Source organism: Gossypium arboreum, chromosome 8 (assembly GCF_025698485.1).
Source record: "Gossypium arboreum isolate Shixiya-1 chromosome 8, ASM2569848v2, whole genome shotgun sequence".
In the NCBI taxonomy this organism is placed as follows: domain Eukaryota; kingdom Viridiplantae; phylum Streptophyta; class Magnoliopsida; order Malvales; family Malvaceae; genus Gossypium; species Gossypium arboreum.
Genome location: NC_069077.1, coordinates 18,031,532 through 18,054,187, shown reverse-complemented (window position 1 = coordinate 18,054,187; position 22,656 = coordinate 18,031,532). Strand labels below are relative to the sequence as shown.

Here is a 22,656-nt window from a genome sequence, read left to right as displayed (position 1 = left end):
AAAACGAGGGAGAAGCAGAAGAGAATGGAAAATAAAGAAAAAAAAGGAAAGTTAAAAGAATATAGAAGAAAAAGATTAAATTGCTCAAAATGAAAAAATATAGGAACTAATTCTAGAATTTAACCTAAAATATAAGGACCAATTATAGAATTTAACCTAAAATTTTCGTTTGAAATGATGAGTTAACGTGCCACGTCAACTTATCGTTACACTGTTAATAGCAATTAATAGCTCAGTGATTAAAATGTTACAACACAATAACGTAAGTAATTAAAATGTAACATTTCAAACATAAGTAACTAAAATGTAACCTGGAATAAACAAAAATAACTATTTTGATATTTTAGTCTGAAAATGAACCGTCGGACTAAATAAAACGAATTAGACTTAAATATGAATTATGAGAACTTTTGGGCCAAGTCACAATTGGGCCCAAATGTTGGGTGGGCTTCACGCTTGGGTGATTGAATCCTATAAAATTCAAATACATGTAGGCAGTCCCAGTTTTGAATCAACCGAAGAAACAATTTTCCTTCCATTTAAACATGTGAATTGAGTGAATCTGGGTTGGTTTTTCACCCATTTAACTTAAATCTATTCTATTTAGATTTTCAAATTAAAGTTACTTCAAGTTCAAATTGTTCACCTTCAGGTTCAAATCATACAAGATTGAAGCTTTGGTTTGGGAGTCAGGTCATTGGTGGTTTTTATCATTTCAGGCTATGGTCATTTAGGTTCTGTCATTTCTAGTCTTAGTCTGTTTCGGGTTTTTGGTTAAATTCAAGTTTAAATGATTTGGGTTGTTTCGGGTTCAGATAATTTGGGTTTCAAATCCTGGATTTCCTCAAGTAATTACAAGTTTAAATCATGGTTTTAGGGTCCATTGTTTCTGGTTTGGGCTATTTAAAGCTGGGTCACATAAAGAGTGTTGTTGTTGGGGGGGGGGCTTCATGCTTGGGTAACTGTACCCTATAAAGTTCAAACAGATGTATAGGCCCCGTTTTCAAATTACCCATAACTTATCGGGCTTTACATTTTAATCAACACAGAAAACAATTTTCCATCCATCAAAAAACCAGACAAAATCTCAACAATTACATTTTATTGCTGGAAATGGATCTATGATCTTTCCTTTAGCTCTATCCTCCGACCGCACAACGTAATCGGAAAACTTGATAATCGATAGGAAAAGAGAAGAAAAGAAAATGGTGACAGGGGGGCTTGCTCCGGGGCTGTCGCGTAAACTGAAGAAGGTATTGGAATGCCGGACTGATACCTCCGAAGTTTTGGCTTCTCTCAATACTCTCTCCACTTTCTACACCGAAAACACCCCCCAGGCGCGTCGCAATCTCAGATCCACCATTGAGAAGCGCTCTCTCCAAATCAACCTCGATTTCCTCCGTGCTTCCCAGGCTGCTCAACTCGCTTTAGATCGAGTCGAGGGCGAGGTTAATTCCCTCGCCGACTGCTGCGATAAGTATATGCTCATCCCTTTTCTCTTCATTTTTGACCTGCGAATTCCCTTTTCCTACATTTACATGCATTTTGTGCCATGTCTTCGACTTTTTTTTATGTAATTAAAGAAAGATCCAATCGAATCTGATAGGATTGCGAAGGCGTTGAGCAGTTGCAGTGCTAGCACCGGTGATATTATCAATACAACCGAGAGGTTGAACCAGGAACTTGAAGTTACCACTCAGAAGCAGCAGATAGTCTCCTACTTCCTTCGAGATTATCAGCTTTCTCCTCAAGAGGTTTACTTTTAATCCCGCAATTTTCTTTTCTAGCTTAATTACTTATTGGCTCCCGTTTTTGAATTCATTATGTTCGTTTCCTCCACTTGTAGATTAGTGCATTGAGAGATGAAGAGCTGAACGAAAATTTCTTCAAGGCACTTTCTCACGTTCAAGAAATTCATGCCAATTGCAAAATACTTCTCAGGACCCATCATCAGGTTAATAACATATTTCCTGATCTGCATATGAACTGTATGTCTACGATTGTCAATCAGCCATCGACATCTTTAGATTTAAGAAAAATTATAAATTTTCTCTCATACTCTTTGTTAGTTGCTTTTGCTTCCATTTTCATTATTAATATTTTGTTAACACAATCACTAACATGAGAATCCATCACAGCGTGCTGGGTTGGAGCTGATGGATATGATGGCTATGTATCAAGAAGGAGCTTATGAGCGACTATGCAGGTTAAGCATATATAGAATGATAAAACATTTATTCATAGATGGAATTTAAGTAATGCACTATGATATGTATCTAGAGTTTGGAGTTTAGGAGCGTGCTAAAAGTAAAATCTCATGTGAGATTGAGGTATTGTTAATTACTGTCCTCCCTCTTCCTGTCTTTACTTTCATGCTTTTATTTCTACCAGAAGTGTGAATATAACCTTGCTACATTCAATAGATTTATTGGCTTTTGGTTGCTGTTGGATGGGTTGTGTGTGCAGACTCTTGACCAAACATAGGAGATACAGGGGATTTTCCCAAATGTTGGATTTGTTGGTTGACATGTCTTGTCCCTTTCTTGCAGGTGGGTTCAGGCAGAATGTAGGAAACTGGGTGATAATGATAATCCAGAAGTTGGTGACCTTTTGAAAACAGCTGTGCGCTGCCTCAAGGAAAGGCCTGTCCTTTTCAAGTATTGTGCAGAAGAGGTGACTTCATTGAGTCAAAAGTTTATGTTCATAACTCCACTCCTTGTGGTTCTTCTTGTTGCATGTTATTTAATTTTTCTGCGGCTAATCACAGGTAGCAAATATGAGACATAATGCATTATTTAGAAGATTTATAAGTGCTCTTACACGAGGAGGACCGGGTGGGATGCCAAGACCAATAGAAGTGCATGCTCATGATCCCTTACGTTATGTTGGAGACATGCTAGGATGGTTACATCAGGTTTGGAAAAAATAGACTTCTATATGGTTTCTGCATCACTTCTCCATATGGTTATATTTATATTCAGTAATCATTTAATTTCATTTAATGTGTTAATTTTGCTTTTCTGCTCTCCTTGTAGGCCTTGGCATCAGAACGTGAGCTTGTGCTTGCTTTACTTGATCCTGACGCATTGATAGAAACTGGATCTGCTGCAAACCCGTTCAACAAGAATGTGGAGAATGATTTTGGAAAGATTGAAGCAGACTTGACATTTGTTCTGGATAGAATTTTTGAAGGAGTTTGCCGGCCTTTTAAAGTGAGAGTTGAGCAAGTTTTACAGTCACAACCTAGTCTTATAATCTCTTATAAACTTAGTAACACGCTAGAGTTCTACAGCTACACTGTGAGTGGCCTCTGTCTCTTCTCTGGTTGTATATGGTGTGCTTGTCACCTGTTGCTAACAATTATCTGTTTGCTTACAGATATCAGATCTACTGGGGAGAGAGACATCTCTCTGCAATACGCTTTGGGCACTCAAAGATGCTGCTCAGAAAACATTCTTTGAAATTCTGAAAAGCTGCGGGGAAAAGCTTTTACGATATCCTCCCCTTGTTGCTGTTGATCTTTCACCTGCACCAGCTGTAAGGGAAGGAGTCTCTGTGCTGCTTGAGATAATTGACACATATAACAGCATGATGGTTCCTGCTTCAGGGAAAAAGCCACCTTTTGATCCGGTTATATCTGCTTTACTTGATCCAATTATTCAGGTGTGTCATGTTTGATGTTAGATGATCAATTGATTTATTATGATGATCTTTTCCTGGTTGCATGGTGTGGAATTATGCATATTCCCTATTTTCTCAAATGTGTAGTATTTGTAAGTGATCCTTACAATGTTTTGTACTTGCTATTTTAGGATAGTTAATACCCATTCAGATCACTATTCACGGCATTGGAATTTGTATGTCAGAACTTTAGTGCCGTGCTGAAATCAGGACAAATATAGTCTCTCCTTTCTGGTTTACGTACAGTAGATTAACTTGCTATCTTTGGTGGAATGCAGATGTGTGAGCAAGCAGCAGAGGCACATAAATCAAAGGGAGCTGGCCACTCATCAAGAAGAAGTCGAATGAGTTCCGACTCGGGCCAGCTTAGTAAATCTGCAGTTGATGCAATTTTGTCAAATAACAACTCTGCTACTTTCTCTCAGGTTAATAAAGTAATAAGATCTGTTTGATCTTGTGTTTATTAGATGCCGTATATCTTACTTGCATGGTTCTGGGCTTAAGCTTTCTTTTATTGTTTTTATTTATTATAACTTGAATTTATGTAGAATACTGAAGCTCCATCCAAGATCTTCCTTATCAATTGCTTGTGTGCTATTCAACAACCATTACTCGGACATGAGGTTGCAGCTGAATATGCAAAGAAACTTGGCACTACGATTGATAATCATGTAAATGTTCTCGTGGAAAAAGAAGTTGACACAATTCTTAGAAGATGTGATTTATCAACGAAGATGCATTACTTCCATAATTGGTTTAACGAGGATACAACAGCTGGGACGCCATTGGCTGAGTTAGAAGACACAACTCCAGCTTCTCTTTCAGAGTGTTTGAAGGCCTTTTTCGGATTTATTTTGGGAAGTGACAGTTCGCTGCCTGAGTTTGAACAAATGCAAGTTCCAAAGTTGCGTTCTGATGCGTGTATACAGGTAGCTAAGTCATTAGCAGACACTTATGAGCTTATTTACAATGCAATCATGGATCCCAAAAACAAATACCCAGATCCCAAATCACTGGCAAGGCATCCTCCAGATCAAATAAGAACCATTTTGGGAATATGAGGCTGTAGACCATAGTTGCTTTTAAAATTTTTGTAAAGAAACAAAGAGTCATGCTTTGGAGTAGTAGAAACTTTTGTTGCTTTTTATTCTTTAGTAAAAGTTAGAGGATTTATTTTCCAAATACACAAATAACTATTTTTGTATCATTGACAATGTATCTTCTTTGATTATGGCTGCTTATGTGTCGATGACAGGCTTATGCTTGTGGTTGTTCGTTTGTGTGAATTGGTGTATAATAGATTTTTATGTGAATTTTTATGTTTCTCAATTTCAAGTTGAGGTGAATTAGTAGTTGTAGTTAGATATTTGGACAAGTCAACAATAAGTAAAACACAATTCCTTTGAGTTCATACATACGCATTAAGACATTATAAACTCAAATTTGGAATGTTGTGAACACATTGTAATATCTACACGCGGCACAACATGATATTGGGATTTAAAGGGTAAACTACACCTAAGGTTGCTAAACTATTAGTAACGTTTTGATAATTTAATTTCAAAAAATTACAAAATAATCATTGAATTATTCCAAGTAAAATGACATTTCTTATTTTCAAGTTGATCTAATGGTTAGTGTTGGAGATCGGTGCAAACAGAGAAAGTCGTATAATAGTAATTTTATTAATCCACTTCCTTAAATAAAATATTTTTGATAATTTAATAACTATTTGAAATCGAATAATTAAAACATAATAATTTAATCACATGGAAGATAAATAATAATATAATAGGATATCATACCATAAGAATACCCTTACCTATCTTTTTTAGAATGAAAAAATAAGGTTAGAAGAATCTTGGAATTTAACTAAATCTAATGTAAAAGTTGGAGTGAATGGAAGTGTTATGAATAGCTTTTGTACTAGTAGACAGTAGTTATGTTGTTAAACAAGATTAATTAAACGGTTAATACTATTAGTTAGTTAATAGTAGCGTCTGTATTAAATACACCCACCTAAACTCAGTTAATGATATGATAAAATTCTTCTTTTCTCATTTTTGCTGTTGTTAACATGGTATCAAGAGCCAAGGTCTTCTTGGTGTAGATTTTTTTTCTTTCTATTTTCTTTCCATGGCCTCTGAAACAGTTCCAAACGCTGTACCGATGGTTGACACGCCTCGTCACTCCTTTAACACTAGGGAGGCTGTTCATTCACAAGGACCTGGCAGTCCCTGCGCACCTACAGTTCATTACTTCTCCAAACACGACACTATCAAACTTGCTGAGCACAACTATCTTTTATGGAAGCATCAACTTTTGTTGATTCTTGAGGGTTATGGTCTTGAAGGGTTTGTACTAGGTACAATTCTTTCTTCTCCTCCTTTCATCATTGGATTTGAAGGACAACAACTTGAAAATCCAACTTTTCTTGTTCATAAGAAGCAAGACAAGTTTCTAGCTTCTTGGCTATTGTCTACTGTGACAGATGATGCCTTGGTCTATCTTACAACTGCCAAGACAAGTTTTGATATATGGTCAGCCATTGAGAGAAGATTTAGTGCAAAGTCTACCGTTAAAATCTCGAGCATGTGCCATGCTCTGTACTCGCTCAAGAAAGCGAATCTTTCTATTAAAGAATATGTATCAAAGGTAAAGTATTTTTGTGATAATTTGACTACTGCTGGTAGTTTTGTCTTTGAGCAAGAACAAGTGAGTGTTATCTTAGCTGGCCTTTCACTCGAGTTTGAGTCTATTCGAGTGTTTGCCTCTGCCACTCCTTTATCTCTTAACTTGTTGACTGAAATGTTGATTGATTGTGAAGCACGACAACTGGATCTATTAACAGAAGGTTCTTGCCAAGTAAATTTAACTTTTTGACAGCAAGACACTGACATTGGTTCGAAATAGCCTGTTGAGTCCAATCGATATTATCAGGACCATAAGCAAGGCTACAAAGGTCAAGGTAGTGGCTGGTCTTGTGGCAGGTCTCGTGGGAATGGTCGAGGCTAGTCTTGCTCCAGGCCACAGTGTTAGTTATGTGGTAAGGTTGGACATATGGTTCAAACCTGTTATCACGGGTTTGATGAAAACTTTTCTAGTATTGGCTCAACTAACTCGATGACAGTCAACTACCATCAGCTACATGGCCAAGGTTGTTCTTCTTCTGTTCCTTCTTGTTCATCTATGTCTCATTGCTGTAGGTCATTTTCTCAGAATTCATCCAGTCAGCCGTCTCTTCGAGCTCCTGCATCTTCTCCACCTGATCAGATCTGGTATCGTGACTCTGGGGCAACAAATCACATCACTCCTGATATAGCAAATCTCACAACTGCCTCCCCCTATACAAGTATAAGTCAAGTGTCTATGGGCAATGGTGACTCTATGTTTATTGCTCACATAAGTTCTTCCAACTTCATAGCTGGTTCGAGGCTCTTACGCCTTCAAACTGTCCTACACGTTTCTACAGTGTGCAAGAATTTAATGTCTGTAGGACAGTTTGCTCAAGATAACGTAGTTTATTTTGAATTTCACTTTTATTTTTGTTTTGTGAAGGATATACGGACAAAGGAAACTCTGTTAGTGGGCCACATGCATAAAGGACTTTATAGATTTGATATATTGCATTCTGGTAGAAGTGTTGCTGTTCAAAAGCCCATATCGCCTATTCTTTACACTGCTCAAGTTTCCTCTCCTGCATTATGACACAACAGACTTGGCCATTCGTGTATTTCTACACTTGCTAATGTTTTGCATACTTGTAATGTTTCTTTTAAGAGCACTAGTCTACCCAACATATGTACAGCTTGTCAACTAGGCAAATCTCACAAATTGCCTTTTAATTCTTCACAAACATTGTACTCTTCACCTTTTGAACTTGTAGTGTCTGATGTTTGGGGACCAGCTCATGTGCAATCAAATGGCTTCTCTTAGTATGTTTCTTTTGTAGACATGCATAGCAGATATACTTGGTTGTATTTTCTAAAGTCTAAGTCTAAGGTGTTTCAGTGTTTTCTTCACTTTTATCGGATGGTTAAAGTTCAGTTCGATCATTCCATCAAGGTGCTTCAAGGCGACTAGAGGGGAGAGTATCGTTCTCTGTCCAAAGAGCTTTTTCGTCTTGGCTTCCAGCATAGGGTCACATGTCCCCATACCTCTGAGCAAAATGGGGTTGCAGAAAGGAAACATAGACAAATAGTTGAAATAGGGTTGACTTTGTTAGCTCAGTTTTTTATGCCCTTGAAGTTTTAGTCCTATGTTTTTGCTCATGCAGCCTATTTGACCAATAGGTTACCTACACCTATTTTACATCACATTAGTCCGTATAAGAAACTCTACAAGCATCAACCTGTTTATTCCCACTTGAAGGTATTTGATTGTGCCTATTTTCCTCATTTAAGGCCTTTCAATCAGCATAAACTGCAGTTTCGGTCTAAGAGGAGTGTTTTTCTTAGTGTTGGTATCAATAAAAAAGGCTATAAGTGCCTTACTAGAGATGGTCATGTACTTGTGTCTCGTCATGTAGTTTTCGATGAGTCCTAGTTTCCCTTTCAGACTGGTTTTTCTTCCTGTTCAACTGTGGATTCTATCAAGGTCGATCGTCAACGCTCTCATGTTCCTCTGGTTCTTCATACTTCTTCTACCGGTCCTACTTCTTCCGGTTTACTTAGGAGTTCTCCTATGACTGCTCTTACTTCTTCTGGGTTACTTAGGAGTTCTCCTATAACTACTCTTACTTTTTCCGGGTTAATTAGGAATCATCCTATGCTTGCTCTTCCTCAAAATAGTCCTTCTCTTGAGATATGTTTTGGTTCTTCAGAAGCAGCTAATGTTCACTAGTACGTACTTAGCCTGCCTCTTTTTCAAAAGTTATTACTGCTGTGAATTTGCATCCCATGCAAACTCGTTCTAAAAGTGAGATTTTCAAACCAAAAACATTCTCTTCTGCTCTGACTGAAAATGAGCCTTCATCCATTAGTGAGGCTTTTCAAAGCCCTGTGTGGACTGCAGCTGCACAAGTAAAATACAATACTTTAATTTTCAATCGCACTTGGGATCTCGTGCCTCTGCCTGCAGGACGTCAAGCTATTGGCTGCAAGTGGATTTTCAAAGTGAAAAGAAACTCAGATAGTTCAGTGGCTCGGTATAAAGGCAGGTTGGTTGTTAAAGGCTATCTTCAAGAAGTAGGCATTAACTTTCAGGAGACTTTTAGTCATGTGGTCAAGCCTACAATGATCAGACTGGTGCTGGCTCTTGCTGATTCACTAAGGTGGTCTCTCAGATAAGTGGACGTCAATAACGCCTTATTAAATGGTGATTTATAGGAATACATTTACATGATGCAACCTCTAGGGTTTGAACAACAAGGACCAGATGGTCAACAACTTGTCTGCAAGCTAAGGAAAGCATTATATGGCCTCAAGCAAGCACCTCGGGCTTGGTTTCATAAACTTAAAGAGTTTCTTCTCGAGACTAAGTTTCAAGCATCTAAGGTTGACAACTCTCTTTTCATTCACAAGTTAGGATCTCGATTGCTTTATGTCCTGGTCTATGTTGATGACATTGTTGTCATTGGAAATAACTCTCAGACATAAGACAAGTTTGTTACAGAACTCAATGAACATTTCTCTCTCAAGGATCTGGGAAGGTTGAACTATTTTCTTGGGATTGAAGTCACTTATTCATCAAATGGTGTCTTTCTTAGTCAGCAGAAGTACATTCAGGATTTATTTCGAAGAGCTTTCATGGACAAGTCAAGCAGTTCTCTTACACCGTTCTCCTACACCTATGGTATCTACCTGCCATCTCTTTACTCATGAGGGTAGTCCCATTAAAGATGAGCATCTTTTTAGGAGTATCGTTGGTGCTCTCCAATATGTTGTTATTACCAGGCCAGACATTGCCTTTTCTGTTAACAAGGTTTGTCAGTTTATGCACAAGCCTTTGGATTCTTATTTTAAGGCTGTCAAAAGGATCCTATGATACTTGCAAGGGACTCTGAGTAATGGATTATAGTTTACTCGGTCTGTAAAATTTTAACTAGAAGGATATTCAGATGCTAGTTGGGGGTCTGACTCGGATGATCGACGGCCCACATCAGGATTTTGTGTTTTCTTTGGTGGCAATCTAATCTCTTGGAGCTCTAGAAAATAGAAAGCAGTCTCCAGGTCTACAGCAGAGGTAGAATACAGAAGTCTTGCTCATGTCACTACCGAAATGGTCTGGATTCAGTCTTTGTTGTCCGAGCTTTGTGCTCCTGTTAGGACAAAGGCATTGGTTTGGTGCGATAGTTCAGCTGCTGTTGCAGTTGCAAGCAACCTTGTCATGCATTCCAAGTTTAAGCACATCGAGTTGGATCTATTCTTTATAAGAGAGAAGGTTGCAGATAGATCCTTTCAAGTAAGACATATATCCAGTCAAGATCAGATTGGTGATATTTTGACAAAACCTCTCTCAATAGGTTTATTCAGCAAGTTTAGAAGCCAACTGCGAGTGGTGTCAAACAATCGTGAAGTTTTGAGTAGGGAAGAAAGTTGATAAAGCTCGGGGCATGTTATGAATAGCTTTAGTATTAGTAGACAATAGTTATGTTGTTAAACAAGATTAGTTAAACAGTTAATACTGTTAGTTAGTTGATAGGAGCGTTTGTATTAAATACACTCCCCTAAACTCAGTTAATGATATGATAGAATATTGCTGTTGTTAACAGGAAGGGATGTTAGTGTGAAAGGGAAAGGTGTAAATGGTGTTTCCATCTTCCATTTGGGGTTAAAGATTTATGTCCTATACTGTACTCTCTTCGCCACAATAATTTCTCATAAATTCATGATAATTACATAATTAAAAGAGACTCTTTTTTTATTTTCCCTTCACTTTGGTGAGTTTTGATTGGATCTGAAATGCTTAGATTGGAAGGAAGACCCACTAATTTGTATGTTCTTTTTACAGCTTCAAAAGAAAGACTAAGACCCATTTAAATTTATTATTAGCATTTAACAGCAGTTCTAAGTTTCCTCTTTTTTTTTTTTTTAATAAGCTGGAAAATAAAAATCCAAAAATGCTAAAACGAAAAGGCACACATCGACATAAATTATAAACCCAGCCGCAGGCCAGCTTAGCTTTGTGTTCAGAGCACCTTGATTTTGGATTCAAACACGCCTTTTTCTTTTATTACCTTATTATATGAATCAAATCCACCAATATATTGCTTGAGGTTGTCTGTTATTATCAATCTCTCTATTAACCCAAATCCATCTAAATTTCTCCTTTATATGCCCCCTTCTTATTGTAATTCTTTGCAGTGCGACAAGGAACAAGGAAGATGGCGGCAGGAATGAATCCAGGAGCACCGGAGAGAGAGGCACGGAGGGCCCATGCCTCCATGGCGTTGGTTCAACTCTTCAATGGAGGGTATCATGTAATTACCAAAGTAGCCCTCAATGTTGGTGTCAACCAGCTTGTCTTCTGCGTCTTCCGTGATCTTCTTGCCCTCTCTCTTCTTGCCCCCCTCGGCTATGTTCGTGAAAAGTATGACCCTTTTCCTTTTTTTCTGGGTTTGACTCTGATTCTTCTCTTCTTTGCTATCATTTCAAATAAATTTGTATTCTTAGATCGGGTCCTTTGGTCTTGTCTCTAATGAAGTTGAGATTTGGATGTGCCGTTTTAAGTTACATTCACCGATATGTTGTCATTAAGATGATCTACATTGGTATCCATAGCTAAAATTGATTGCCTTTGTTGCCTTGCTCATTGACTTGCAATCAATTCCTTTCATTTTTAATTTAATTTTTTGTTTCCTGGATTCTTGAATCCAAAATATAACTTGTGGGGTCATTTTGTTTCACTTTCCTTCCTGCAGAAGGATTCGACCACCTATGACTAAACGCCTCCTTCTTTCCTTCTTCTTTCTTGGGTTAACTGGGTGAGTACTGCGCTCTAAACTGTTCTAATTGATATGATAATATATTGTCTACATAAACTTTGTTGTGCCTAATCAAACTTCCAGCTAGTGAACTTATCTGGTTTTGGTTAATTGGAATAGGATATTTGGCAACCAACTTTTATTTCTCATTGGTCTGAGCTACACAAATCCTACATATGCTGCTGCCATACAACCTTCAATTCCAGTCTTTACCTTTCTCTTGGCTGTAATGATGGGGTAATGTCAACAAATACTTCTTTTTTGAATATTGCTTCATTTCTATATTTCTTATAAACAAATGCATGTATTTTGATATCTGTTACTTTTTGCCATATTTTTGTGTGAAACTCTACATGCAGTACAGAAAGAGTGAATTTGCTCAAAACTGAAGGTCAAGCAAAGGTTGGAGGTACCCTGATATGTGTGTCTGGTGCGATATTAATGGTTCTGTTTCGTGGTCCAGCTTTGATTGGACAGAAAGATGCAGACTTTGCTCTAAATGACATAAGTGCCAGGGGTCAACCAGAACCTTCTGGATGGCTTGTGTCTACTCTTCTGGGATTTGGATTGGAACATTGGCATATTGGAGTTCTATGCTTGATAGGGAACTGTATGTGCATGGCTACTTTCCTAGCTATTCAGGTATGCCATCATAAACCGTATGGTTGATATTTGGACAATTATAACTATTTTGCTTTTTATAACTTCTATTAACTAGTTTTCTTGTAGGATCACACCCCCGGCCCCTCCCTTTTTTTCAATATCTATCTTGCAAAATATATCAGAATCTTTTTCCCTTTAAAAGTTGTTCTTTGCTTGTTATATGCCATATCTTATTTGCTGTAGGGAACAAATAGAAGTCTCTGTTTTAGGAAAATAAAAAGAAAACAGCCTATGTAGCCATGAATATGACTTGAGGTTTGATATGCCACTATTGTCCCTGATCTTTTTGATATGTGACTCATTAGTTTTTTATGATTCCATACCATCAATTTTGATCATATAATTAGATTCATCTTGTCTATAGTTAACATTTCTATGATGCTATTTTCCCCTTAATCATAGGTTTGGCATGGGTTTAGGGTTTATCATTTCAAATGCCTTTAGGTCAATCACAATGCTTTGTGGTGCGTGTTTTAATCATATGATGGAGTAACCACCTGGTTCTTGTGTACTGTCTTTGCTTAGGCAACACGATGCATTTATGCAATATCTACCGTTTGCTTTGCTTAGTGGTTCTCACAAGGAGTAACAAAAGTTTGATTCTTATCATTATAATTTGAACTTCACATGTATATTTTCTTATAATTAGTCTTTTTTATTATATTAAAGGCCCTGTTTTTAACAATTCCAGGCTCCAGTGTTAGCCAAGTATCCTGCAAACATTTCTGTCACAGCATTTTCCTATTTTTTTGGTGCCATATTGATGGTTACAACATCCTTTTTTATGACCAATGAATCGACAGACTGGAGGTTGACGCGGTCTGAGCTTTTTGCTGTCTTATATGCTGTAAGTTCCTTGTGGACTTTATATTATCTCCATTCTTAAAAGATTTTGCAAGTCGTTTTATTGAAAGATTAGCCATCAAAGTTGCGGCATTATCTAAGTTTCAAATGTGTGCTTGTTTTAAAGTCTGTTGGATCAACACTTGATATGCTAGTTTAATGATCCAGATTGAGGCTAAGTTTTTGAGCATTTTTAGTCATTGTAGTAGGTGAAGTGAAGGAAATGAATTCATGTGACCATCTAATTGAAGAATTGATGTGCTAAGTTGGGTTGATTTGTCTATTAGGAGTTTGAAAAAGAAACTTAATAGATTTAATTGGATTAAGAAATGATAAATGGTAAATATAGCAACTCCCCTGCATTTTTTTAGAGAATACACTTTCTATAGTTTGGTCTACACTTGCCTCCTCTACACACATTTTTAGGAACACAAGTGTAAGATAAGTTCCCGTAGAAGGTGGGTAGACACTTCCCTTGTAAAGCAAAGGGAACTGCCTTATTTCTTGGAGAGAGAAGCAATAAGGGGACATAGATTTCAATAGGAAAAGTGTAAGAAACTGTTGGTAGAAGGGCTAATCTTGGTTTTCTCTAAATGTATGAACATTATGTATGGTTAAACCGATTTATGCTGCTGTTCAGATCCATAATTAGGATTTTAGAACCTACCTCTCAAGGATGCTGGAAATCCCTTAATAGTCCCAGAAAAAGGGTCTTAAAAGTTAGCTGCTTACGAAATAGGTTAACCGTAAACCTAAAGCTATGGCAATTTGGGTTTTCTTTTCAGGGAGTTATTGCATCTGCTCTTAACTATGGACTCCTGACATGGTCGAATAAGATCTTGGGGCCTGCTTTAGTTGCTCTTTATAATCCTCTTCAACCTGCAGCATCAGCATTTCTATCAAGAGTTTTCCTTGGAAGTCCAATTTATTTGGGAAGGTTTTATTTCTCTCTTCTGCTACAAAGTACAACTTAATATCATCAAGTACAAAAATAGCACTTGCTTTTGCTCAGTTATTTTGGGTTTTCTTTTGTTATGATAACAGTGTGCTTGGGGGATTTCTAATAATTGCTGGTCTATATATGGTCACTTGGGCATCCTACAGAGAAAGGCATACAGCTATGGGGATGCTGCCTCATGTCAGTCGGTCTTCTGAACCTCTCGTTCACAAAGATGCATCGATTAACAAGAATCCGTACCAGAGAGGACATATTTTCTTAGGACCTGGTTTATCAGCAAAACCCAGTGATTAACTTTGTAACCGGTTGCAGTGTATAGTTCCCTCGAGCTCTTTTCCCACAGGCACATTTCCTAGGATCAAATGGTGTCACTCGCCATTTTGTAAACTTTGATGGGTAGCTAAAGATAAATTCATTAAATCCATCCTCAAATTGCAATAATTTTAGATTGTTGCTCCTTTATGCTGTCTTAACTTGTTCCAAATACAGATTTTTGAGACCTCAATGATTTATATATACATTTAATGCAATAAATTTAGTATTTTCTTAATTGGCAAGGCAACTTGGTAAACATGCATTATTTTACGTAAATAAAATACAATTAACTAAATGTATATAAACAATAAAGAAATTACAAAAATAAAAAAAAGGAATGTATAAAAACTAAGGAAAAAAATATCAACTTCTACCGAAGATGTAAATAATTTACATCTCAAGCTGCTAGTTGCTATCAATAAAGTCTGATTCTCAAACAAGATACCAAAAGGAAAATACAGATTCGATTCGTACAAGAAATGATTTCACAAAATAATAAGACCCTTGTGTTGTTGTCTTGTAAAGCCTAACTTCTTACAAAATTCAGTTAGAAGTGAAAATTATTCCTGCTTTTCTGAAGCCAAAATGGATGAAACAATTCCAAACTATCCTTTTTCATATCAACAAGAGGCATGCGATTCATACGGTGGCGTAAACAGGTCGAATTCTGTTGGGTAAAGGCCTTGCAATAAGTCCATCAGTTACCCAACCTACTGATTCGCTGTCGATTTTAACATGGTTGAATTCTCTTCGCACATACTCGAGAGAGATTTGTAGCCTACCCCCTTGCCTGCAGTCATTGGAGGCACCCCTTGATTCAATTCCTGCATTTCTCTCCAACCAGTACAAATAATTTACCTGGAAAAGTGACTTCAGCATATCTTGCGGTGAACAACTTTCTTTAAGCACTACCTGATATACGCCAAAAAATTATGGGAAGGAAGAATTAGTATTTCCCTTACTATTATCATATTCATTCCTAGTAGCTTAGCCTACAGCACTACACCTTCATCGAGACTCTCCGGTTTTTATGGCAAAGTATTCAAGACATTTAAGACCAAATTGTGTTTATGAACTTGTAAGGGTGAGAAATAAGAAGATTGCTACAGGAAAGTGAAAAGGAACCAAGCTAAGTCTTTCAAGAACAAGTAAAGAACATTGCCTTTATGTATGTGAGAGAGAATAAACGAATGGAGGCTAAAAGCCACAACAGTTACTTACGCAGAATTTTCCTTCTTGTTCAGTCAGTACGTAGCCTTCATCTTTATACAGATTGAATAGTGCCAGTACATCCTCCTTGTTGCTGACAATATCACTGAGTTTTGATCCCAATTGCAGCCGAAGCTCAATTTCGGAAGCAGCCTGCTTTGCTTCTGAAGATAGTACAACTGATAGTTCCTGAAAATGGAAAAATTCATGATAGTCTCTCAGATTTTATACCGACCACTAACGTCTTAGATGTTATTTTCTAACAGTCTGTTTCTTTCGTAAAAGAAATTAGAAACTCCGGAATGGTGCATTGACCATATTACTACAGGGGTAGACTTTAAAAAGCTGAATTGGCAAGAGGGATCATTATTGTATTCGAGGGATTATCGCTTCCCATGCTTCGTCTGAATACAACAATCAAGCACTAGAAGTCTTGAGCCATGGTAAAAGTTCATTTTCTAGAAAGCTACGGTTATAAAGGAAACCCTTCACTGCAGTTTTCTTTTAATTGAACAAGAAAATTAGCTGAAGCACAAAGAAGAGATTTTGGAAGTTTTAACCTTCTTAATCTTTTAGGTGATCAGAGTATCTACTAATTCCAAAAGCAGGATACGGATTCAATAGAACAAAGAACCAACCTAAAAATTCTATCTCGAAGACCACCTTAAGTATTGACCCAAATCAATCAATCCAGACCTTTATACTGTCAATTAGTAACTAACTTCTGAGAGAGCCTAGCAAGAAACAGTAACCTACTCTGTTTGCAGACAGTAAATTCAGGAATGGTACAGCTGGAAAAAGTGGTTCCTCAGCATTAACCTCTTTGATTGAAGGTGCCTGGCCACTCAACAGATATTCACTGAAAACCAAACCTGTTAAAACATTGAAGGAATAAGCTTTCCATTATTAAATGAACTAGAACTCTCATTTAACAACAATGGTAGCAACGATACATTACTTGCACGATAGGGATTTAAAGTCCTCAGTTGAATAGACTGATATGACTTCAGATTGCAGTACATATGTATCCAAGTAACCACACCAAATGAAGCAAGGGCAAAAGATGTAGATGAGCCGATACAGTTAGCCAAAGCTATACCAAGCCCTATTCCAATCGACTTGCTTATCATTCCCTGAGCTTCACCTTTCGCAATTACCTAAAATAACTAATTAACTTAGTAAAGACATATTATAGGCAATGCCAAAGCCAAAGTCACAAATTTCATTAGCTGGAATGCCACTATCACCCAGAATCCAATTTGATTAAAGGAAGACACTTTTGGGGGATTATTCCATAAAAAAATTACCTCAGCAAAGTTCCTTTGAGCAGCAAAACCGGCATAGAAACAACTTCTAGTAGCAGCCTGGAATTGATTAGTGCCAGCTTTCAGCAACCAAACACCATTTTATTGATCAACAAGAGAGATAATGGCAACAAGTACAACAATATACTTATTTGTAGTACCATGGAAACAAAAAATAACTTCAATACCTGGATGAGGGTAGCTGCTGATCTTCCAGCTCCAGCAATAGCACCAATAAGAACAAATAGATGGGGAAAAGAAGGGGTCAAGATTTCCAACCCAAAGGCAGCATTTTCAAGGAGATCAGCAAACAACCTCCATCCTTTAGGATTTACATCAAAATGTCTTCCATATTTAGACAACATGATTTTACTCAAATACCCAATTCCATCCTTTAACACCCAATTGATAGCAGCAGCTGTTGGAATAGCTCCTTTCCCCAATCCAACAGCATAAAGCAATGCCTGAAAAGTAATAGCAAACAAAAGTTGAGCACCAAATGTTCTATAAAATTCCTAAGTCAGAAAATAAGAGCAAGCAATTAAGACATAAAAATTACTTGTGTGGCAAGAACGCCGCTGACTTGGCTAGCAACGCCCTGCACACCTCTCCATAGAGAATAATCAAGATAATCACTGGTAACACTGTCGGGGAAACCTTCAGGGAGCAACAACCGCATCACAAGGTCTCTGCATTGACCCCAAAGAGTTGAGAGGGACAACAATTTGGTTAAATTCGAAATCCCATTAGAAACAACAAATGCATCATCTGAGAAATTAGGAATAAGCTTAGTCCACTTGCTCCCTCTCACTTCCCAAACGACGTCATCCTCCTCTGTTTCCCCATTGGTTCTGGCGAGGGCGGAAGATAATTGGGAATGGCAGGAACAAGCAAGGAGTGAAGAAAGAAACAAAAGAAAAGGATAAGAATGAGAAGATGAAGATGAAGAATCGTCGTTCCACCGCCAAGAATCGGACCCAAAAGGTCCATCATCGTTGTTGTTGTTGTTGCCGCCGTCACATCCGCCACCAACAGATAGAACAGGGAAGGACCCAGAGTTAGCAGTAAGAGTAGTGATAATTGGCTTAGAAGACGGCTTGATGGGTGAGAGAGAAAAGAGAAAAGGGGTGGTAAGCGAACAGCTTGAGGGAGAAGATGATGAAGGGAAGGGTGAAGAAAGGAACAAAGGCCTGCAACTGGAAGCGCAGGCCATCACTGTCGCTCCTCGTTTATTTCACTAACATTAACATATATAAAAATCGGCGTTTTTCACTGTGAAGGTTTATGTCACTGAAATTGAACAACCAACGTCGTTTTCCATTTGGAGGAGAGCGTGTGAGAGACAGCCCAGGGCTTTAGAACCTCAGACCATAAGGAAGGGTTTTTGCGGTGGTTCTCTTAATGCAGTAGCGACTTTTTATTTCAAAAAAGAAGTGCATCATCCATTTTCAACCCCCTTTGACCTCCAATCATAAACGTGTGGGCAGCCTAAGTTACTATCGAGCTATTCAACACCTTTGCGCTTTATATTGGGAGTATCAATACTTTCCAAGGGTTTTGAACAAAAAATGTCTCCGCCCATATTATCTACTTTTAGTTATTGTAGTTTATATGAAATTGTCACTAACATCATCCATTATCATCATTTGTGTCAACCTTACCAAAATCAAGCTGTTAAATATTGATGTGAATTTCATTTTATTACGACCACTTTATTTCTTTTTTCTTTCCTTTTTTTATTTTCTCTGTCTTCTCCCTTACCAATTTTTAACCCCCACCACCATTCGATGGCTCTCCTTATTCCCTTCTCATTTGCCTATTTAGGTTCTCTTAAAATCAACCTCCTATCACCTAAAATCAAAATTCGTTTCAACACTAATCTTTCTCCCATTCAACATTCCATCTTTATTGTCGGATCGAACCTAATTTTCTTATATATACTTCTCATCGATAGCTTCCTTCTGACAAATGGGATCAGCGAGAGATCACCATCAAAGCCCTGAAAATCCGAAACTTGAAATAGGAAGTCTTCATTCTCTCTCTCTCTCTCTCTCTCTCTCTCTTTGCTTTCTTCTCTTTGTTTCTCCAATCCTTAAAACAGTTATTAAAACTTCATTTAGAATAATAAAATTTTGTATCGCATCGATATAAAATAATATTGATCGAAATAAATGTGGTTAAACTAATTGATTCTAGTTTAAGGCGAAAAATGGTACGTACCGAGACTTCATCAAGCAGGAGGAGACGCCATAAATCAAACTTTTGGTTATGGGGTTGTAGCATTGCAAGTTTTAAAATGTATTCCCTTGTTGGTTTCACACCTACTATTAATTCAGCTCCCAGCAAGTAATAAGATGTGGGATTTGGGTATCCTAACGGCTCCATACATGGCCATTTCAACTTATAATTTGATTGGGTTCCTCGTTTCTTCATGTAACTAACAACAAATGTGCCACATGAACACACAGAATGCGTGCCCTCTTATTTGGAGTATCAACTTAGAATCTGCTTACAGATCTCCAATACATTTCTATACCTTGGAGTTCATCCGTTCATGTGACTAAGAAAAGCCATGATAATCACAGTCTCAGAGTTCATCCATGGAACTATATTCGGTCAATAAGGATTTGAGAGATACAAGGTTATAATATCCAAATATCATTTAACCGTCACGCTAGCTGTGTCTCCCAAAGATTTCCATGATGATTCCAGCCGCATTAAGTGTAATTTCTCAACAAATGGCTCAAGAAGCTCTGCCTCTTCTTCTGGAGCAAAGGCCATGCAGATGCTAAGCTCTTGCACTGCCTTACCATACTCCCTAAGATTTTGATAATATCAAATGTTATTTTCACCATCAGCTTAAAAAGGGCCTTCATGTGAACCATTTTTTTTTTTTTTAAATTAGGAAGTTTTAGAAATTCATACCTATTATAGTACAGCATCATGCCATGGTCTCTCCTTAGTGCCCAATTATGTGGCTGCAGAATCAACAATCTTTCTGAAGCCATGATAGCTAGCCTGCAAAGAAATCCAATGTTTAGCATGCAAAATATCAAGTTGTTCTTTACAAAATATAAGCTGCATCTCACATTCACAATATCAGTAATACAAATCACCTCATCTCTTACACTATCGGTAAATTGAATACAGCAGATAAAAATATACGCACTAAATGACGCTAAATACGCAGATCGTCACTGTCTTCACCTATGAATGCATAATGAATTTGTTGATAGGTGGACCAAAGCAGTCATATGTGGCATAAGAAAACAGATACTGCTACTAGATACATGAAGTGTCAGAAAGTTATGCTACTAAAATAATAAAGATAAAGTTGAATTTACTTAAGATCTTGAGGCCGCAACAAAGGGACATTTGGTTTATTGATCTTGTTAGGTTTCTCATTGGCATTATGAGCATGCCTAAGGGGAGAAGTTAGCATCAAACCAAGATTTGATCTCGAAGCACGTTTCCAGTGAAACCTCTGCAAATTTTTTAAGTTTATTATTTCATATGTCAGATGAAGGCATTAATAGTTTACAAGAGAGTGATAAATGTAGAAGCATTTTTTGAAACAAGAAACTAGCTTGGTGAAAAGGATTAGGACTTACAATTAAATTGGCTAGAGCGATCCCAACAATATCACGGTTTGAAGCTATCTCAAGCCCTAAAAGTGATGAACCAGTTAAATCCGATGCCATTGATCTAGGGTCCTCAACACATCTTCCATTGACAACAGTGAACAAGCTGTGTCCTGAAGTCACTTTGAAGAGCTCCTACAGAGAGAAGTTTAGAAGTTAAGTGATGCATCACTACAAGAATGAACTAAGAATCATGCACCATGAAAATAAACTGCCGAAATAAACTTTAAGGATTAAAGTACCTCAGGGTATGTTGTCTGGGGCCATATCAAAAAATCTTCCCCAACTCGAGACCCCACAATAGTTAGACCAAGCCGCCGACAAACTTCAATGTAAATTATGCTAAGCAAAATTGCTGTAATTAACAAAGTCATAGTATTAAACTGCCTAAAATGACGGACAGATTGATTAGGAAGAAGATATTACAATAGAAAAACCATTTAAACGCCACCATATCAAAATTATGAGGCTTATTGCATGGAAGTAGTAAAAAGGGGCTTTACCACTGCCACATCCAGAACTCAGCACCAAGTGTAAGTATGAATGCTTAGAATCTACAAGAACAGGGGATCTTTTAAAGCCTCTTAACTCAAAAAGAACTAAATTGACGGCCTGCAAAACTTCAACCAGATGGCAGCCTATGTCCCTTGAAACTAGCTCTGCTTCAACTTCTTTTGCAATTGCATCCAGTTCACTCATCCATTCAGATATGGTCTTTCCATCCAAAGGCATCTGCTCCACAGAATCCCACTCTCTGGCATTAGATGACGGACAAACATTTATCCCTTCATTGAGGAATGAACAAGCATCCATCTCTCGGTTAAAAACCATGAATGTCTCATCTTCAGCTGCAACATAAAGCAAAGCCTACACAAAAAGATACAAAAAAACAAAAAATAAAACTTCCAACTTATGTTTCAAAAGCATGAACGAAGCAATGACCAATACCTCCTCAAATAACAAATGATTTAGCGAAGGTCAAACAGAAAAAGGACGAGGAAGTAAGCTGATAACCATTACTCATTATATCCATACCTTAGCAAGAGAAACGTCTTTATCTTCAGACTGGAAGGAGATCTCCTGAGCGAACTTGCCCCTTGCAGTCTTTAGAGCCTGTCACAGTCCATTCAAGTTTAACAGAATACTAGAAAAAATGGGACTGGAAGATAATCAAAGTAATAACAAGTTGATTAACATGGTGATGCAGATATCCAGAATGGATGAACAACATATATGCATATATATAGTATATAGATCAAGAGAAACCTCCTGGTAAAATTTGTGACGAGAAGAAGAGTCTTTAGGATTGGAAAAGAGAGGGTAAGCAGAAGCAGCAGCAGTGGTCCTACTCCTCCATCTCTTCAAGTCCTTGTGATCATGATGGTGATGATGATCATACCTGATTAAAGAATAAACGGATATTCCATGGATTTTTTTTCCTACTAAAAATCCTTCTTCCGTCACTACATTATACTATAAAAATTCTAGTAGCCCACACTGATTACGAGATACCCAACTGTCAAGTTTTATAGTAAACCCCACTTAGCAAATTAGATAACTAGATATATAAAATAGGAATTAAAAAAAGATTCAATCATCACGGAATTACCTAATAAAGCAAAAAAATGAAAAAAAAAAAAAGAGAAACAAGTTCAAAGAATTACCTGATAAAGAAATGATCAGCAGCAAATGTTTGAGAAAACATTGATGCCGCTGGCATGCAATATACTGTGCACAACATTCTTATGAGCAAATAAAAAACAAAAACAAAAAAAAAACGATGAATTAAAGCAAATGAAGAGTGATTTAAGGAGAAGAAACAAGAAATTACCAAAATCCATGACAAGATGGAAGCTAAAATTGAATTTCAAAACCAAAATTAGTTAGTTTTTGAATTGACTGAAACGAAAGTTATGTTTAAGAAGAAAAGAAAAAGAAGAAGAGAGATGATGGCATGGAATTGGAAATTTGGAAGGGGAGGGAAGCGTAGAAGATTGCGAGGGTAAGGTGGCTGCTTCTTCTTCATCTCCCTCTCCCTTCAACATAATCGATACGGTAACAGCTAGGACCTGTCAATGACCGGGCTCCACGCGACGATACTCAGACAAAAATAATAAG

The 22,656-nt window shown here is 37.4% G+C and overlaps 4 protein-coding genes across 11 annotated transcripts; 2 read left to right on the top strand and 2 right to left on the bottom strand.

The window, feature by feature from the left end:
- The first annotated feature begins 513 nt into the window (after positions 1-513).
- LOC108483650 (conserved oligomeric Golgi complex subunit 6) lies at positions 514-4,967 on the top strand. Of its 2 annotated transcripts, none has more exons than XM_017787160.2 (10): positions 514-1,477; positions 1,607-1,754; positions 1,847-1,954; positions 2,139-2,206; positions 2,550-2,673; positions 2,768-2,914; positions 3,036-3,299; positions 3,379-3,663; positions 3,960-4,106; positions 4,230-4,967. In XM_017787160.2, exons 1-10 carry the CDS (start codon positions 1,206-1,208, stop codon positions 4,740-4,742), a joined length of 2,076 nt encoding a protein of 691 aa, XP_017642649.1. In that variant the 5' UTR covers positions 514-1,205; the 3' UTR covers positions 4,743-4,967. The 2 variants fall into 2 exon arrangements, with proteins under 2 accessions (XP_017642649.1, XP_017642648.1); XM_017787159.2 differs by having other exon boundaries at positions 944-1,477; positions 3,960-4,115.
- Positions 4,968-10,349: 5,382 nt separating this feature from the next.
- On the top strand, positions 10,350-19,487 carry LOC108482964 (WAT1-related protein At4g19185). 4 transcript variants are annotated; one of them, XM_053031619.1, is made up of 8 exons: positions 10,350-10,474; positions 10,986-11,211; positions 11,543-11,605; positions 11,726-11,842; positions 11,965-12,247; positions 12,960-13,115; positions 13,897-14,048; positions 14,156-14,603. In XM_053031619.1, the coding sequence occupies exons 2-8, from the start codon at positions 11,006-11,008 to the stop codon at positions 14,361-14,363; spliced, it is 1,185 nt and encodes a 394-aa protein (XP_052887579.1). In that variant the 5' UTR covers positions 10,350-10,474; positions 10,986-11,005; the 3' UTR covers positions 14,364-14,603. The 4 variants fall into 4 exon arrangements, with proteins under 4 accessions (XP_052887579.1, XP_052887580.1, XP_017641581.1 ...); XM_053031620.1 differs by lacking the exon at positions 10,350-10,474 and adding an exon at positions 10,486-10,615; XM_017786092.2 differs by lacking the exon at positions 10,350-10,474 and adding an exon at positions 18,722-19,487 and having other exon boundaries at positions 10,656-11,211; positions 14,156-14,273.
- Positions 14,647-19,231, bottom strand: LOC108482961 (protein root UVB sensitive 1, chloroplastic). 2 transcript variants are annotated; one of them, XM_053031617.1, is made up of 8 exons: positions 19,118-19,231; positions 17,457-17,586; positions 17,086-17,361; positions 16,901-16,957; positions 16,552-16,750; positions 16,350-16,465; positions 15,606-15,782; positions 14,647-15,296 (listed from the first exon to the last, which is right to left on the bottom strand). In XM_053031617.1, the coding sequence occupies exons 1-8, from the start codon at positions 19,126-19,128 to the stop codon at positions 15,024-15,026; spliced, it is 1,239 nt and encodes a 412-aa protein (XP_052887577.1). In that variant the 5' UTR covers positions 19,129-19,231; the 3' UTR covers positions 14,647-15,023. The 2 variants fall into 2 exon arrangements, with proteins under 2 accessions (XP_052887577.1, XP_017641573.1); XM_017786084.2 differs by lacking the exon at positions 19,118-19,231 and having other exon boundaries at positions 17,457-18,489.
- Positions 19,266-22,656, bottom strand: LOC108482962 (uncharacterized). 3 transcript variants are annotated; one of them, XM_017786087.2, is made up of 11 exons: positions 22,608-22,651; positions 22,370-22,392; positions 22,203-22,266; positions 21,805-21,937; positions 21,574-21,651; positions 21,042-21,405; positions 20,781-20,893; positions 20,509-20,673; positions 20,242-20,381; positions 19,823-19,915; positions 19,266-19,715 (listed from the first exon to the last, which is right to left on the bottom strand). In XM_017786087.2, the coding sequence occupies exons 2-11, from the start codon at positions 22,377-22,379 to the stop codon at positions 19,556-19,558; spliced, it is 1,320 nt and encodes a 439-aa protein (XP_017641576.1). In that variant the 5' UTR covers positions 22,380-22,392; positions 22,608-22,651; the 3' UTR covers positions 19,266-19,555. The 3 variants fall into 3 exon arrangements, with proteins under 3 accessions (XP_017641576.1, XP_052887578.1, XP_017641575.1); XM_053031618.1 differs by having other exon boundaries at positions 21,805-22,054; positions 22,370-22,656; XM_017786086.2 differs by having other exon boundaries at positions 22,203-22,656.

What these genes read in the sequence shown, in the direction of transcription:
- LOC108483650 (XM_017787159.2), top strand. Translation starts at nt 1,206, where the DNA reads ATGGTGACAGGGGGGCTTGCTCCGGGGCTGTCGCGTAAACTGAAGAAG. An exon ending in CTCGCCGACTGCTGCGATAA is followed by an intron (nt 1,478 to 1,606) that starts GTATATGCTCAT and finishes CGAATCTGATAG; the next exon opens with GATTGCGAAGGCGTTGAGCA. An exon ending in ATCAGCTTTCTCCTCAAGAG is followed by an intron (nt 1,755 to 1,846) that starts GTTTACTTTTAA and finishes CTCCACTTGTAG; the next exon opens with ATTAGTGCATTGAGAGATGA.
- LOC108482964 (XM_017786092.2), top strand. Translation starts at nt 11,006, where the DNA reads ATGGCGGCAGGAATGAATCCAGGAGCACCGGAGAGAGAGGCACGGAGG. An exon ending in CTCGGCTATGTTCGTGAAAA is followed by an intron (nt 11,212 to 11,542) that starts GTATGACCCTTT and finishes TCCTTCCTGCAG; the next exon opens with AAGGATTCGACCACCTATGA. An exon ending in AGTCCAATTTATTTGGGAAG is followed by an intron (nt 14,049 to 14,155) that starts GTTTTATTTCTC and finishes TTATGATAACAG; the next exon opens with TGTGCTTGGGGGATTTCTAA.
- LOC108482961 (XM_017786084.2), bottom strand. Translation starts at nt 18,110, where the DNA reads ATGGCCTGCGCTTCCAGTTGCAGGCCTTTGTTCCTTTCTTCACCCTTC. An exon ending in ATTTACTGTCTGCAAACAGA is followed by an intron (nt 15,783 to 16,349) that starts GTAGGTTACTGT and finishes TTCCATTTTCAG; the next exon opens with GAACTATCAGTTGTACTATC. An exon ending in AACAAGAAGGAAAATTCTGC is followed by an intron (nt 15,297 to 15,605) that starts GTAAGTAACTGT and finishes GGCGTATATCAG; the next exon opens with GTAGTGCTTAAAGAAAGTTG.
- LOC108482962 (XM_017786086.2), bottom strand. Translation starts at nt 22,279, where the DNA reads ATGTTGTGCACAGTATATTGCATGCCAGCGGCATCAATGTTTTCTCAA. An exon ending in AAGACGTTTCTCTTGCTAAG is followed by an intron (nt 21,406 to 21,573) that starts GTATGGATATAA and finishes CTTTTTGTGTAG; the next exon opens with GCTTTGCTTTATGTTGCAGC. An exon ending in GAGTTCTGGATGTGGCAGTG is followed by an intron (nt 20,894 to 21,041) that starts GTAAAGCCCCTT and finishes TGTTAATTACAG; the next exon opens with CAATTTTGCTTAGCATAATT.